The sequence below is a fragment of the Verticillium dahliae genome, genomic scaffold (assembly GCF_000150675.1).
Source record: "Verticillium dahliae VdLs.17 supercont1.7 genomic scaffold, whole genome shotgun sequence".
NCBI lineage: Eukaryota > Fungi > Ascomycota > Sordariomycetes > Glomerellales > Plectosphaerellaceae > Verticillium > Verticillium dahliae.
In genome coordinates this window covers 829,668-844,581 of record NW_009276917.1, presented here as the reverse complement: position 1 = coordinate 844,581, position 14,914 = coordinate 829,668, and the positions used below count along the sequence as shown (strand labels likewise).

At 56.2% G+C, this 14,914-nt stretch overlaps 4 protein-coding genes across 4 annotated transcripts; 1 reads left to right on the top strand and 3 right to left on the bottom strand.

The window, feature by feature from the left end:
* Positions 1-659: 659 nt before the first annotated feature.
* Positions 660-4,154, bottom strand: VDAG_04343 (uncharacterized protein; the record flags this gene model as incomplete). Its single annotated transcript, XM_009650790.1, has 4 exons — positions 660-1,269; positions 1,324-1,415; positions 1,479-1,628; positions 1,689-4,154. The coding sequence occupies 4 exons, from the start codon at positions 4,152-4,154 to the stop codon at positions 660-662; spliced, it is 3,318 nt and encodes a 1,105-aa protein (XP_009649085.1).
* A 577-nt stretch (positions 4,155-4,731) lies between these two features.
* VDAG_04342 (mixed-linked glucanase) lies at positions 4,732-5,780 on the bottom strand (the record flags this gene model as incomplete). Its single annotated transcript, XM_009650789.1, has 1 exon — positions 4,732-5,780. Exon 1 carries the CDS (start codon positions 5,680-5,682, stop codon positions 4,732-4,734), a length of 951 nt encoding a protein of 316 aa, XP_009649084.1. The 5' UTR covers positions 5,683-5,780.
* Positions 5,781-7,250: 1,470 nt separating this feature from the next.
* On the bottom strand, positions 7,251-8,929 carry VDAG_04341 (uncharacterized protein; the record flags this gene model as incomplete). The annotated part of the gene is made up of 3 exons (XM_009650788.1): positions 8,580-8,929; positions 8,118-8,478; positions 7,251-7,756 (listed from the first exon to the last, which is right to left on the bottom strand). Exons 1-3 carry the CDS (start codon positions 8,763-8,765, stop codon positions 7,251-7,253), a joined length of 1,053 nt encoding a protein of 350 aa, XP_009649083.1. The 5' UTR covers positions 8,766-8,929.
* A 3,280-nt stretch (positions 8,930-12,209) lies between these two features.
* On the top strand, positions 12,210-14,529 carry VDAG_04340 (uncharacterized protein; the record flags this gene model as incomplete). Its single annotated transcript, XM_009650787.1, has 6 exons — positions 12,210-12,383; positions 12,473-12,598; positions 12,818-13,258; positions 13,313-13,656; positions 13,707-14,204; positions 14,262-14,529. 6 exons carry the CDS (start codon positions 12,210-12,212, stop codon positions 14,527-14,529), a joined length of 1,851 nt encoding a protein of 616 aa, XP_009649082.1.
* Between the last annotated feature and the right edge of the window lie 385 nt (positions 14,530-14,914).

Sequence of the window (14,914 nt, the reverse complement as noted above, 5' to 3'; positions counted from 1 at the left end):
CGCACCAGCCAGCCCCATCCTCATGCACAGCCAGTTACCCACCCAACGAGCTGCATCATGCCTCACGGACTTCCCACCAAGCGAATCGCACCTCTGGCGAGCTCATCACGAACCCATGGTCCGGTCACGCCAAATTTGGAACCCGGCGGCCAACCTCAAACCATGTGCTCATCCATTCGACGGACAGGCTGCACCGAATCACCTTTATCTCGCACTCTCCTCACCTTCACCCATGCCAACCGAGCCGAACGACAAGGCGTACCCTCTGCCTCCCAAGTCTGTGTGGCAAAGCGCCGGCGCTTCTGCTTCTGGGTTAGTATCGCCCGTCAACGCAGGTACGCGGTGCAGTGGGGTCGACGGCCCCGATAATCTGGAAGGCTGGGAGGGTCCGCTGCTCCTGTTGGGATTCGCCGGCTCTTTCCGTGAAAGGGGCGAGTCGAGACTTTGCTCTGCCATCGGAAGCGAGATCATACTCATCAGATGAAAGCCTCTTTCGAGGCATCGCCTCTTTCGAGGCATCGCCCCCGGCTCGTTATGAAGCAAACGCCAGATGCCTAGCTTGCAAACACATTCTAATCTCACAGACAGCACGGTGAGATCGCGGATCCAAGCTCTTCCTCCAACCACTCGACCAACCAACCCTGCCTCTCCTTCTTAGCTCAGGCGAAGCGTATGCGCCTTGAGACCGGCTCGCTTTCTTCTGCCTGCTCTCCCTCTGGCTCACCCGGCTCCCTGGGACTCATGACCGCGCCATGTGGCCGCTTCGCTCGATTTGCCAGTCCATTCGCTGTCCCTGTGGCCCCGTTACGTGCAGGCGTCTCATCCAATACCGTGGCCCGGGGTATAGCCCCATCAGTTATCCAAAGGTCTTCGTCAGGGTGCACAACTCGTCCGAAGCCCCTGCCGAAGATTGGCTGTGGGTGCCTCAGAGATGCTGTCTGCGCTAGTCCTTCATGCTGGCCTTCTGGCATTGGCAGGAATCCAGGATTGCGGATGTAGTTGAATAATGGCCGATCATCGAGAATGCTTTTGCATTTGGTGTGCTCTGCTTGACTCATCTTGTGCTTGCGCTTGATGATAACCTCCTCGATACTACCTCGAAGTACTAGTGTCTCTACCGAAACGGCCTTCTGCTGGCTGATGCGACGCGCTCGACCGATGGCCTGTGCCTCTACCTGGGGGTTGAGGACGGGGTTCAGGAAGTAGATGCGCGACGCTGCCCGCATGTCAAGGCCATATGCAGCCTGCGTTATGTCCATGAGTATGACACTGTGATGCATTTCCCATTAGCATCCGGACATGTAAGAGTGTCAGCCAACATACCGAAACTTGGTGTCGTTGTTGAAAGTGTTGATGTATTGTGACTTTCGCTTTTGTGTCAACGTCTTGGCGTAGATGAGATATTCGATCTGAATCTATTACATGTCAGTCAGTCAGCGTCTATCGTACTGTTGTCATCCAGACGTGGGGAAACGAACGACATCCAGCATGCTAGCAATGTACCACGCCGTATTCTCGTTTTCATAGAAGGCAATGATCTTCTCGTGTTCGTGATGTTCAATGATTGCATCGAGTAGATACGTCATCTTCGCCGACGCCGTAGCCACGAGCTCCGCCTTGGCAAACGCCTCGGGGATCACAACATCAGCATCACTCCGCTTCTGTTCACATCCAAGCGAGGCTTTCACCGCGTTCGTCCGCAGCTTCTTGAGGCTCTGGTCGTCGCCGAGCTTCGTCTTTCCGGCGAGCGTCTTGTTTCTCGCCGCCGCCGCCGCCGCCGCCGACCCGCGAGGGATGCTGTCTTCCTTGGCCTCCGACTCAACCTGATCGCGGTGCCGCCGGCCTGCGGCGAGAAATCCTCCGTTGAGGAGACTGTTGAGGGCCGTCTCATCACTGAGAGCGGGGCGGATGAGCTTCTGCGCGGCCATGATCAGCGGGGCGTTTGTGCACACCGGGTCGTCCGCCGCGTGGTCAATGGACCACCCTGCTCCTGCGCCGCCGGGAAGGAAATTGCGGACGTAGACTGGCATCTCGTGGAAAGCGTTACTCAGGCTCTTGAGAGGATTCTCAAGAGCGAGCTTCGCCACATCCATAGCCCGACGGAGCTGGGCCTCGTCTTCGCTGCTGATTGGCACTTTACTATCGTGCAAAAAGGTGACGGCCGTTTCGAGAGGTGTGGCAATCTCATCATGCGAGAAGAAGGACCCTCCGAAGAAACACGCCTGCTTGAGGTTGTGTACTAGCTGAAGCAGGAACTTGCGGTTGCGCTGGTGGAAGAAGTAGTCGGCGTCTGTCCTCTGCGACAGCACCGCGTTGGCGACGATGACCATGGAGAAGATGTTGAGAGAAAGCTTGTCCTGGTAGGAGCCGTCGAGGAAGACAGTCTTCTCATCAACGTCCGGAAGCACATGTGTCAGCTCCGAGAGACGGTGCCGGATGATGAGCGAGTTGAGCGTCGCCCGCAGCGCCGTACTGCGGCCGGCACCACTGGCGAGGTGTCTCGGCTGCATGACGTAGACGGACCAGGGCGACTTGCTGCCATGGAGGCCGCTGTTGGCCCATGGGCGGGCTTTGAGATAGAGGGTCGCTATCGCTCCTATCCTTGCCAGATCGCCCTTCTCCGTGACTCGCAACTGCTCCGCTTCCAGCTTGGTAGCCTCTTGATCGTCTGGGTCCTTCTCGTCTACTCCATAGAGCCCCTTGGAGGGTGTACCGCTGACAACCCATCTGGACGATGTGTGGATGTTGTCAAGTCCGAGGAGGAAATCACTCCGGGCGTTATGGGTAGAGTTGCCGAGCTTGTGGCCTTCGTCAACGATACACCGCTTGAAGAGAATGCCTCCCAAGGGGTTCTCTTCCCACGTGCCAGCTCTGACCATCCTTTCCAGAAGAAAGTGCGTGAGAAATATCACATCATAGAGCGCGAGCTCACTGACGGCAGGTACGGGATCCTTGTCGTGCAGAACAAGAACGCTGAGACTGTCCGTTGTGTGCAACTTGACTTCGCCTTGCCATTGCTTGAGCAGATTGTTTGGTACAACAATCAGCGAAGAATGGCTGATGGTGATCTTTCTTGCATCCGCTGGTTCGGTGCTGGTTCGACCCCGCCGGGAAGTGTTGGATAAGGGCAGCCGGTAAAAGCCGGGGTTGCGACTGAGTACCTCGACACATGCCGAATGCTCCAAGCCCGACTCTGCACCAAAGTAATATCTCCATGGAAATCCTTCGGCTGTAAGCTTGGCAGCGGCCATGTCAGCGAGCGATCTGATCCGGCCCGTCTCAGTGCGGTCGCGGAGGCAATGGGCAGGGACCTGTGTTGGCAGAGACTTGGTCGCGAGGATCAGAGCGAGGCAGATCAGGGTCTTGCCGGCGCCCATCTGCTCGGCGAGGATGCCGCCCTGGACGCCGTCGTAGTAGCGCGGCTCTCGCAGGATAACACATGCCGCGGCATCGTAATACCAATCTTCTCCGGCCTGGTCTTTCACTCGGAGGAGTCGAGGGTCGAGCGATTTCCCAGGCTGAGCTTCCCTCATGGCCATCAAGGCTGCGGATCGACGCTGGTAGGGATAGAGTGATGTTTTGAGACCTCTGACTTTGCTGACGAGTAATTGGTCGACTGACTCCCGCCTGGAAGGGTCAACAATCGTGTCCGGGTCCGGGTCAGGAGAGGGAATGTTATTGAACATCTCTAGCAAAGAAAGCTCTTCTTCGGTGGTAGATTCTGCGGGCTCTGGACTTGATCGAGGGGTTGTCCCAGGTCTGCCGCTCCACGCTTCTGGAGAAAAATCGAGCATGGTAAAGAGGGCTCGACGGTCCTTCTGCAGCTTGACATCTGATCTCGGGACATTGTTGTTGTCAACGTCGTCGGGAAGGATGTATACTCTGAGAACCTCTGCTGAGCCGGATAGTGCAATGTGCTCCAATCGGATCCAATTTGATTCATAGAGACGTGAAAGGCCATCTCGGAGCGAGAACCTAGCACGGATATTCGGAGGCACCGCGCAGCCCTCGGGCGTCCTGCTCTTCACTGACGTGTCTTCTCCTGGTATATTCCAGTTGTGGAGGACTGTTGGCGCTGTATTTCGTGATGGATTGACGATGTCGTCGCCAATCAGGCATCCCACTGGAATGTACCCATGAAAGCGGGATGCCATCTTCTGAGCTACGCGAGCGCAACTGCAACAGTGAAGGAGTGAAAACTGAAGTATGGCAGATGATGGATCGATGGATGAACGATTAGCAATGCTTGCTGGATGAGGTTGGCTTGTTGAGGTGAGTGAGTGCTATTGGAAGGCTGGGCTGCAGTTGCCTTGAGAGGTACAGTCAGAGCATGACTGAACACTGTATGCCCTGGTCAAGTCGTATGGCAAACCCAACAAATTTCCAACGACACAGTGCGGGTCACGTCCCCACTGTGTTGCTGCCTACAATCCGTGGCATGAGAATTGAACATGATGATCATCAATCTTCACCAACTTTATCACCATGAGGCACAATCTCACTTTTGCTTTTTGCTATTGCAACTTCAATGTCCGGTCTGTGGATTGACTACATCTTTCTTCTGCCGAAGCAGGTACCTGCCAAGAAAATAAAAACGAAAGTACGGGGTATCCCTCATCATAATCATCAAACGCCGAGTTCCCAATGCCATGCCCCCCTAGCCGCTACAATGCAAAGAGTTCCAAATACCAAGACTCGAACAAGACGTCTCCCCAGAGTCAGCCGCTACAATCACACAGCCGGCTGGTACACCTTGACCGAGTTGATCAGCCAGTACGCCTCGGAAAAGGCCCCGGGGTGGTTCGCCGCAAAGTCGTCGCACGTCGGCGCCAGCGCCGAGCACTCGGGGTTCTCGCTCCAGACCTTGCCCGCCCACTCGCCGCACAGCGCAATGTTGAAGACGAGGTTGTTCTGCCTGAAGTGGTCCGGGATGCTGCAGCCCTCGCCGCCGTTGAAGCGCGCGACGGGGAGGCCCCAGGTGGCGGGGTTGGGCGTGCCGGCGGCGATGTCGGCGGGGATGGCGCCGCGCGGGAAAAAGTACACCGAGATGTGGTCCGGCGTCCAGTCGACGGCGTAAACGCCGCCGCCAATGGCGTTGAAGCCGTCGCCGTAGTTGAGGTTGCTGGCCGTGCGCTGGGTGCAGCCGACAAAGGCCTCGCCGGCGTTGCAGTCGTTCTTGTCGAGCGTGGTGGAGGGGTCGGTGCCTTCGTTTGTGATGGAACAGCCGGGCCCTGTGTGGAGGGTGACCTTGTTGCTCTCCTGCGTGTTGACGCCCTCGATGATATCAATCTCGCCACCGTGAGGCCAGTCGGGACCAAACATCCAGAAGGCACCCCATACACCACACGAGTTGGCGGGCATGTGCGCAATGTCGGCGATGAAGACGCCGCCATCATAAGCCTTGTTCGAGGTCAGGCGGACTGAACGGCGGTTGTCGCCTGGAGTGGTGTAGTCGACGCCGAGGAAGACGCCATCGTTGGCAAAGCCGGCCAGGGACTGGTCGTTGGCCTCGGACGCGTTGACGTAGCGCTGAAACCCCTTGGTAGGATCGGGCGCGTCAAAAAAGCTGAACTCGTTGAAAAAGTTGGTTCGGTCGTAGTTGTCGTGCAGAACATATTGCTGCTGGGCGTGAGTGACGGTGACGAGGGCGCCGAGGCCGAGAGTCAGATGTTGTAGATGCATATTGCTTGATATATTGCTTCGTTGCCGGGCTCCTCGATGAGAATAGGTTGCTGAGTTCTGTGTTGAGACAAGAGAACAGACAGTATACACGACAATGACCAGGTGAAAGAATGCTGTGGGAAAACGAGCGCCTCAGGTTGATGCTCGCAGTGGTGGTGTTATGACACTGATGATGATACGAGTCTCTTCTGCGTTTCCGTGGTAGGAAGGAAGGAAGCAGGAAGGAGAACGGACGAATCCTTAAATGAATGACGAGATGAAGAGGAAAAGAAAAACAGGAGGCTGTGTAGACGACAGGCCACCTGATAGAGAATGGAGATCCTGTAAGGCTTTTCTTGGTTTTCTTGGCCTGGGACGATATGGAGAGAGACCAACGGCTCTAGGCTCCAATCAAAGAAACTGTGACGTGAAAAACAGGGAGTGTGGAAGGAACCAAGAAAGCTGAAGACCAGGCCTCGTGACGCCAGGCAGGCTGGGCAAGTGCAGTTAATGAAATGGAGCATGACGCTGGTGCAGTGAAGCAGTGCACGACAAACCCGAACCGGTGGCCAGAGCAGCTGAATCATTTTCCACCGCAGGGAATGCAAAGTGCTGTGCACCAAGCTGCTACTACACAATCGACGCCTGCTGGGGAGAAAACGGCCATCGTGGCAGCCTCATGGCGGCCCGAAACAGGAAACAGGGGCGCCTCAGAGACCGCAATAGGTGTGCAAGGTGAGACGCCTGGAAGGCGTCTAACGGCTGGGGAGTTCCAAGTATGCGGTTTTCCCTGATCCAGGAGGACCCTTGACATGCCAGTCTCGCGACTGACAGGCTATGGTCTTCCGTTGAAGCGAAAGCTGATCGGTTCCGGCACCTCCCTGTCTCGCCTTGGCAACGTCGGCATTCCAGTCGATGGACGACGGGGCTGGACCTCGGGACTCCTTTAAAGGGTTTTCATGTTGCGGCATACGATCAGGGCGTTAGCCTCGAGGGCTTGACCTATTCATCTGGCCATAGTCCGTTCATTGTACACGATCAAAGGGTTGATGTATGGTTCAAACTCGCCTTGTCGAGCTATCGTCGAGGGGGTCGTTTGTCGTTTGTCGTTTGTCGTTGAGCCATGGCCAATCAAACCCGTCGAACTTGGTCAGGTTGAGGCGTTCTGTGGCGCCAACGTTCCTGACCGTGGCTTTGTCATCAGGCGCTTGCTGCCCTTCGTCTTCAGCCTCTCGTTCACAACACAACATTCCGGCATGAAACCCCCCTCGTTAAAGCTCGGCTATCTTGGCGACCATCCATCAACCGGAATGGAGGGGGTTAGGACATGGCGATTGGCGTCATGGGAAAGCATCGGAACCCCTCTCCTCTCGACCTAACCCTTGCTCTTAGTATCGAGCCCCTCCCGTTCTTCACTGCGTCGATCCCACGACGGCTGCCAGATCGATCGCCAGGGGTCCTTTGTCTCTTGATTTCTTTCCAACATGCTGTGCAATCACTAAGGTCTGACCAGTAGATCAACATTCATAGAAATTTTCTTTTCTTTCAAAGAATAAGCAGACAAACACGCTAAATACATCAAAAACACACTACAGGTACATCCTCCGTGGCGGCGCTGACAGTCCGTTCTGTTCAACATCATATCCCACACTCGAATAGTTCGACGCACCGTCCGGCTCGGCCTCCAGACTCCTCGATCCGGGTGTCCCAGCTGTCCCAGATTCTGACGTCTTGCCCAACGGCCAGGCGTCAGTCCGCGGCGATACTAGTGTCGCTGATGTCGCTTCTGATGGCGACGATGACGTGTGCCTCTCCTTCCAGTCTTCCTCAGCCGACTCCTCCTCGGGGATCTCGCGCAGCTCCATGCGTTCGCTGTCCTTGCGGTCGGCATCCATGATCACCGTTGATGCCCTCTTAGTCTCGAGCTTGCTGCCCCAGACGCCAGTGCTGCGCGCGTCGGCCGATGAGTTGAGCCGCTTCGAGGTCAGTGTCGCGTGGATGTCGCGCAAGATGGGTCGGAGGATCGGTATGCACTGCACGATGATGGTGCCCGTGATTTCAGATGAGTACCAGACTTGAGACAGGCCGTTGCGATCTGGCATGTCGTTAGCAAGAATGTCGCCAAAGGTGGCAATCGTCGTCACACTTGCAGATGTAGTACGCGTCGCGGTCGTTGCCCTTGTCCTTCCAGGACACACGGATGGCTGACACGATGGCAACACTGTTTGCAGTGTCAGCACTGAATGGTACGCCGGGTTTCAGGTCGCTGGATAAACTTACATCATGCCTAAGCTCATCGTCAGACTGAGGCCGATCTTCTCAACCCTTCGCATCTCGAGCGATCGCGTGATCAGCCACGGGAAGCAGGCAAAGACGAAATCCATGATAATGTTGTACACTGTTTCCTCCTGTCAGCAAATTCGAATCCTGCTTGGCCGAAAGCGCAAGACACGAACCGTTGCCGCCCTCCTTAAACTTGTCCCGGAAGCTCCAGTAGATGCAGAAATCAAGGCGATACCAGTTGTCGTAGCCGTTCTTGTCGCACACCTTGGCCCACTGGAACAAGACCTTGAGGACCATGTATAGGTTCATGGTGACAATGCAGAACCACAGCACCCATTTCTGCCACTGGTTGCTCATGCGAAGGAGCGTCACCGCAAAGGCTGTCTTGGTCAGGGCCTGGCCGATGAGGGTACCGCATGATGAAATGTTGATGAGAATGTGCATGCGATCGTCCCACTCCATGGCCGAGTTCTCGAGCACGTAGCCCGTGGCGAACTGATGAACGATCAAAGCATTGTTGGCGAGCAAGATGCACTTTGGGGTGTCGCGTGTCAGTGAGATGCCCGTATCCAGCAAGTGCGGAGGCAGAGCTGCCACGAAAGAGTTTGGAGAAAATGAGAGGTCGCGCGACTCACCCACGAAACGAGCAGGATATAATCATCGTACCAGAGGCCGTGACGACGGGTCACCTTGACCCAGAGTCGCAGGGCCAAAAAGATAGTCGCACCGGCGAAGAGCGACCAGAGGCCGGCGTTCAGTTCAGTCCATGGGTTGACAAAGGTATGAGCCTCTTCAACATCTTTGCGTGCCGTGAGATGCATGGTTACATAGCGGCCGTGTCGAGTACGATACCAGGGGTGGTGAGGCAACGCGTGGTAGCGAGGAGGCGGCGCCCTCTACACGGCACGGGGCCAGGGCGAAATGATCCAAGGGGAGAGTTTGTGAGTTTGATCTCTCTCTTTCTGATGTCGAAAGGCAAATGGGCAAAACAGAGGAAAGGGAACAGGGGCATGGAAGGGGGATTCGCTGGGAATATTAAGAGTGAAGGGGAACGCCCCAAATTGCCAGTCACACACGAGGGCCAACGTGCAGACAGCATGCAGACTGCATAGCAGACACACAGAGAGAATCCAGGCCCGGGGACCCCGCGAAGTGTTGAGTGAGCCAAGCCCGAAGGTCCACCTTGTGATGTTGTCTGCTGGGGATTGCTTGTAGAGGCTTGTGATTAGCGTTGGAAGTTTCACGAGGAAACCCGGTTCACCGGCGAGCAGGGGGGAGGATCTGACCACGCCTGGTAGACAAGACATGCCCATTTACGAAGCCCTGGCAAAGGCGATCTCTCTTGGCCCCCTCCCCTCACCTTTCTTCCCCTCCCCCCCCTGCACTACTGTTGGTGTGTGATGGGTGATTGGTGGCGCGGAGATAGTTATGACTGTCGAGGAAAGGCTTGCTTATGCTTCGATATTGTACGCCATATTGCACACAGCATCGGACGAGCGGTGCCGTAGGGTTGGCCCAGCGGCACATCTTGACCGACCGGTTGGTCTCCAACATGGGAGCACTCTCTTGCCTCCTCTTGCTTGCTTGTTCCTTACTCGCTCGCTCACTCGCCTGGTGTGGTAGCAAGTATGACGCCTATCCCATCGGAAACTGACTCGGTTTCGGCAATCGATCACTTCAGAAGGGTCGAGCGCACCCGCCAGCGTCCATCTAAGCCTTTCTTCTGCCGTCTGCGAACTACTGACCTTAACGAGCTGTCACGCTTCATTAGCAGGTTACCATCGGATCTCACTACCACTTAGCACCTAGATTGAAACCGACCAATCTCTGAAACCCTCTCTCTCTCTCTCCTGCCCACCCTCGATGAGCCTACTTACCATCTAGCGCCCATCGCAGGTGCTGGGCAGAAAATATCGAACTGATTCCGATACAGGAACGGTCTGGTCCATCAGACGAAAAGCCCCTCACCCTCAAAGGTCCCCATCGCCGAGTCTCGACACAGCCACAGGAGAAAGTGTGTGCTGAGTCTGACCCTGACTCTCAATCTTCGCTCTTCCCACCACCCCGGTCCTGGATGCGAAGCGAGGAGGAAGAGGAAGTGGAGGAAGAGGAGGAGGAGAGGCGCGCCTTTCCCTGGTCGCCTTGGCGCTGAGGAGGCAACGGTTTCCCGTCCGCCGGTGACCCAAGAATGGAGACCTTCTCCGCGATCTCCCCTGCTTGGTGCCTCTGGGTCGACCAACCGCCAAGGCGAGCCCCACCACTCCAGCCCACCACGGTCGTCCTTCAACCTCGTCCCCGGGCGAATTGTAAGCTCGCTTTCAGATGAGACTAAGCCTAGAGGGTTCCAGATGCGTGCAGCCGGCAGATGGACGGAGCTGTCTGTGCCTGGCAGACCACACTGGAGAAGAGCGGGCCCCATCCTGTTCGTTGATGCCTGCCAGTGGTTCCACGGGGTCCCTCTTCTCACCCCTTCTCATCAGAGACGGTGGGACGGCACGCTAAAAGCTTAATCAAGCGATGGGATATACCCCGATGGAGCCAGTCTGATTGATTTTCTCGGCATGGTGGTGATGATGTCGAGAACGGTGCCCATTTTTTTTTTTTTTTGGTTTCCTTCCAAAACGTAGCAGCAATTGATTAAATTGGCATGTGCGTCCCATCTACCCGCCACGCCGGGATCGACTGGTCTGACGACGAGTGCTAGGGTAAGAGCGAACGAGGGGTGGGGCCCGGGCTCAATCTCGATTAAGAAGGAAGGCAGGGCCACGCACAGCAAAAGAGAAAGAGAGAGCGAGGACGGGGGGAGGAACAAAACAAGAACAGCTTAAGAGCCATATTAATCGTGTTCATCTGCAGGCCCGTGACGGCGCAGCCCGCCTCGCTCCCGCGCACAAGTGAAAATCTTGGTTGGCAAGGTTGGGTCCTGGCCCCGCCCATGTTCGTTTCTGGCCCGACCCCTCCTTCCCTGACTTTTGTTGATCATATTCCCCTGCCTCGCACATTTGCCTCGACGCTTCGCATGCTAGTGGTGGAGGAGGGAAGGAGGGGGGGAGGGCTTCTGTGTCTCACTCGTGGTACAACTCGGGCCCTGGCTCCCGACTCTAATCCTCATGGGGAGGCGAGGCTGCAGCCACGTGCGGAATGGCTTCTCGTCACATGGCGGGCTGGGCTGCTAGCTGCGAGCTGGACGTGTTTGACGATTGAGAGACTCGACCGACCTAGAAAGCCCTTGTACGGATCGGGAGGCCGGGAGGGGAGATTTGAGCTGAAAATGGTTAAATGGAAGGAAAGTGCCACGTTCATTGGGCGCACCTGCCCTCCAGCCGTCTGGCCTGGACGGCATCATGACCTGGGGCAAGAGCAGCGAAAGAGGAAAGGTCAGAGGAGCGAAGAGCGAGGAGCGATGGCATTGGAATGATCACGAGCAGGAAGAAGGGAGCAGCAGGCAAGTGCGACCAGGAGGCGCATAGCACCAAAGCGCACAGCACAGCACGGACAGCACAGCACAGCACGGACAGCACAGCACAGCACATCTCCGGCACAGCTGCACGTTACAGAACAGGGAGCACAGGCACAGCAGCAACATCAACCATGTTCTCGCCAAAGCTTATGTCATCGACCCTCTTTGGCTCGAACACGCCTCGAGCTCGAGAGGGGGAATCCCTCCATCTCTTCCCCTCCCCCTGGCTCAGACCACGGCGATCATCGGTTTCGAACTCGTCATCGGCCCCGCTGCCCCTGCTGCGGCGTCGTGTCTTTTTTGGAAACTCAGTCCCGATGAAATGGCATGTGGGCGCCATTCGGGCTTGATCTGATACCAGACGGACGGACAGACGCCTGTCATTGCAGTGCAATACACGTGTAGCAAGCCGGGGGTAACCTGGATCCCGAATGTTCCCTTATCGCGACACACAAGAAACTCCGAGGGGCGAGCCAGATGACTCGAATTCACTTGTCCGCACCGCAGTCAGGGGCGGGACAATTTCCATCCACGTTGGGTGATACAAAATTGTCCCACGCTGGAACGTATGGCCCGTCGATGACAGGCCCGGACGTCATTCCAAACTCTCAGTGATGGTTCAATCCGGCTGCTGGCAGAGTTGGCGGACCTTCTCGCCCGTCGACTCTTTTATAAGTTTTTCATAAGGTACTGTTGACAAGATGGCATTGCAACAAAGCTGGACACGCCGCCAATGCTTTCCATGCCAGAATAAGGTAGCTTATTACAGCACTTCTTTCTCCCATTTGGATCGAATCTTCGCAACATGGCCCACCGTGAGACACAGACGTACTCGCATAGTCTGGCGAAAGCCGACGTCCTAGCGGTCACGGCCGCAGCGCCAAGCGATGATGGTTCCGTGTTGGACCTAGGTTGGAATCAAAAGCCAGAGCACGACGCCAAACCTTGGATCAAAGGCATGCACAACGAGGATGTCTGGGTACTTGTGCGAAGATTGAATAAGGTCACAGCCGCTTGGCGCTCTCCCGTTTGCCCGCCACGGGAACCATCGGTGCTAACCCATGACAGGAAGTGTACGAACTCAAAAAGACTGATCATGTCCCCTACGGAGGCCTCGATCTCGTCGTCGCCCGGGATTCAGAGTGCTCGCCAAACAAGTTGCGCAGTGAGGTGGAGAGGCTGTACATGGGCATGGTATGTGATTGCCTCCCCTCCCCTGCCATGTCCTGGGCCATTTTCATTTATTCTGACTCGGGCAATGCCACCAGCTGCTCGGACTATTTGCGCTCGTCAAGACTCTTGCTCGACTCCGCTCATGGCGTGAGCCAGCAAGAACAGCTGCATTTGGACTCGTAAATAAACCCCCATGCTGCTGTATCCCTGGCCGCGTTACAGTGCTGACGACCCGCCAAGACGTACTTTGCCGCCTGGACACTTGATTGTCTCATGCCACTCCTCATCGTCGCAACCATTGCCCTCGTCGTCTCGCCCCGGGTACGAGTCGTGCTTTTTCCGCCGGCACCGCTGTCCATGGTCGACATGACCACCGGCGGCGTGGCGAAGCCCATGGCCGGCACCCTCGGGTCGACCGATGCCGCGACCGGCGCCCCACAGAACCTCAAGGGTGAAGCTGTGGAAAACGAAGCGAGTAACTTTGTGACGAGTGTCGCTGCGATCGCTACCAATTTGATGATGGGACAAGACCCTCACGGCGCGCCTTTCGAGCAGGAGGGTGGCAGCAGGGACGGGTTCAAGCCGCAATTTGATGTGACAACCATGGCCGTCGTGAAAGACAAGGCGGAGGGTATGGATCGGCCGTCTCAGGACAAGACGAAGGCACCCATGGAGGAGGTGGTGCGTTGATCCGCGTGCTCGTGTTCTGGGGTGCTGTTGCTAAAGGCACCACAGGTCTGGCACCAGATGACGCCGCTCTTGCATCTCCTTATCCTGACGTCCGATACCTGGGAGAGATTGGCCAAGTACATCATTCTCCCGTGCTCGAGCGCCGTGAAAATCCTGACTGTGTGTAGCATTCTGGTACCGACCCCTCCGTTTGATCGACAAAACCACCGCATTCGACTGGCATGGTATCTCGTGCCCCTGGCTGCACTGTCGCTGTTGGTTACACGCGATGTCGCTGTCAGGGCCCTGACTTTTGTCGTTGGTGTCTTGTTGTTCGGCGAACCCCTCGTCTCCCGCGCCCTTAGAAACTTGGCGGGCAACGATTGGACTAATTACTTTCACCTCAACAAGTACGTCTCGGATCAAGTTCACACTCCGGAAACCGTGCTAAACCTCCCAGCACCATCTTCAGGGGCGTCCCCACCGACCTTCAACTCGCTCTGACACTGCTCCGCCTCGGTGAGGCCCATCGAGCCCCGTTTCCTCCTCCAGCGCGTGTCCACCAGCCTCCGCCCGATGAACCTATCGATATCAACGAGACTGTTATTGATGCCTCGGCCGGTGATCAGCCCCTTGGCGCCTCCGCCGATGAGCTGCAGCACACAGCCGACCACGATGCTGCGCAAGCAGACCATGCCGGCGGCGAAGACACAGAAGTCGAGCAGGCCGTGGGCCACGGCAACAAGCGTGAGAAGGTTTTCAATATCTTCAAGGGAAGCGCCAAGGAAGCCGTCAAGGCTGCCGCTGTCGTCGACAAGATCCGCGCAAAGACGGGTGCCACCCATGCTAAGCAGCGCGTTGGTGTGCTGCCGCCGGATAAGAAAGAAAAGGAGGAGAAGAGAGGGTCACATATCGTAGGCCCCGTAGAGTTCAGCGCCCGATATGAGGGGACAGCTGGGTACGTATACGTCAATTCGGCAGCTGACGAGCCGTTTCTGGCATTTAACAAGTACAGCATCCGTACGCCCATCTCGAAAAAGGAGGACCTGAAGACGCTCTGGGTGGTGAACATTGAGGACATTGAGCAGCTCAGGAAGCACTCTGGATATGGCATGAAGGCAAAGCTGGCTGCCGGATGGGCGACGGATGGCCCAGTCTACGATGCACTCAGGATCGTCGACAAAAAGGGGGCTGTGTATATTGTCACCAGTCTACCATATCGGGATGCCCTTTTCAATAGGTTGTGTGCCATTGGGAAGCACGCAAAATGGGAAGTCTGGTGAGCTACTGGTTTTGAGCGGACTGTGGCTTCCAGAGAGGGTGCTTGTTACGATTTATGAGATACCTATATAGCTTGGGGAGCATGAAAAGGAATTTACGGCCACGAGTTTCGGCATATGTTCAGAGATTAATCAACTGCTTTGACTATCCGCCCGGTAACTGAAGTTGTTTCGAGCGTAATGGAGACACCAAAGTTAACCACCAAGAGCAATTGGATATTCCATCACCATTTTGGCCGCGGCTGCAATATACGCCACTGTTTGTTCCCATTCCTCATGGACCCGACGCTTCTCGACACACCACAAACCCCGCCCAAGTGCTTCCCTTCCGAATCTCCATCTTTTTCATCCTCGGCATGTGCGTCCTAACAGTCCACTTTATAGTGAA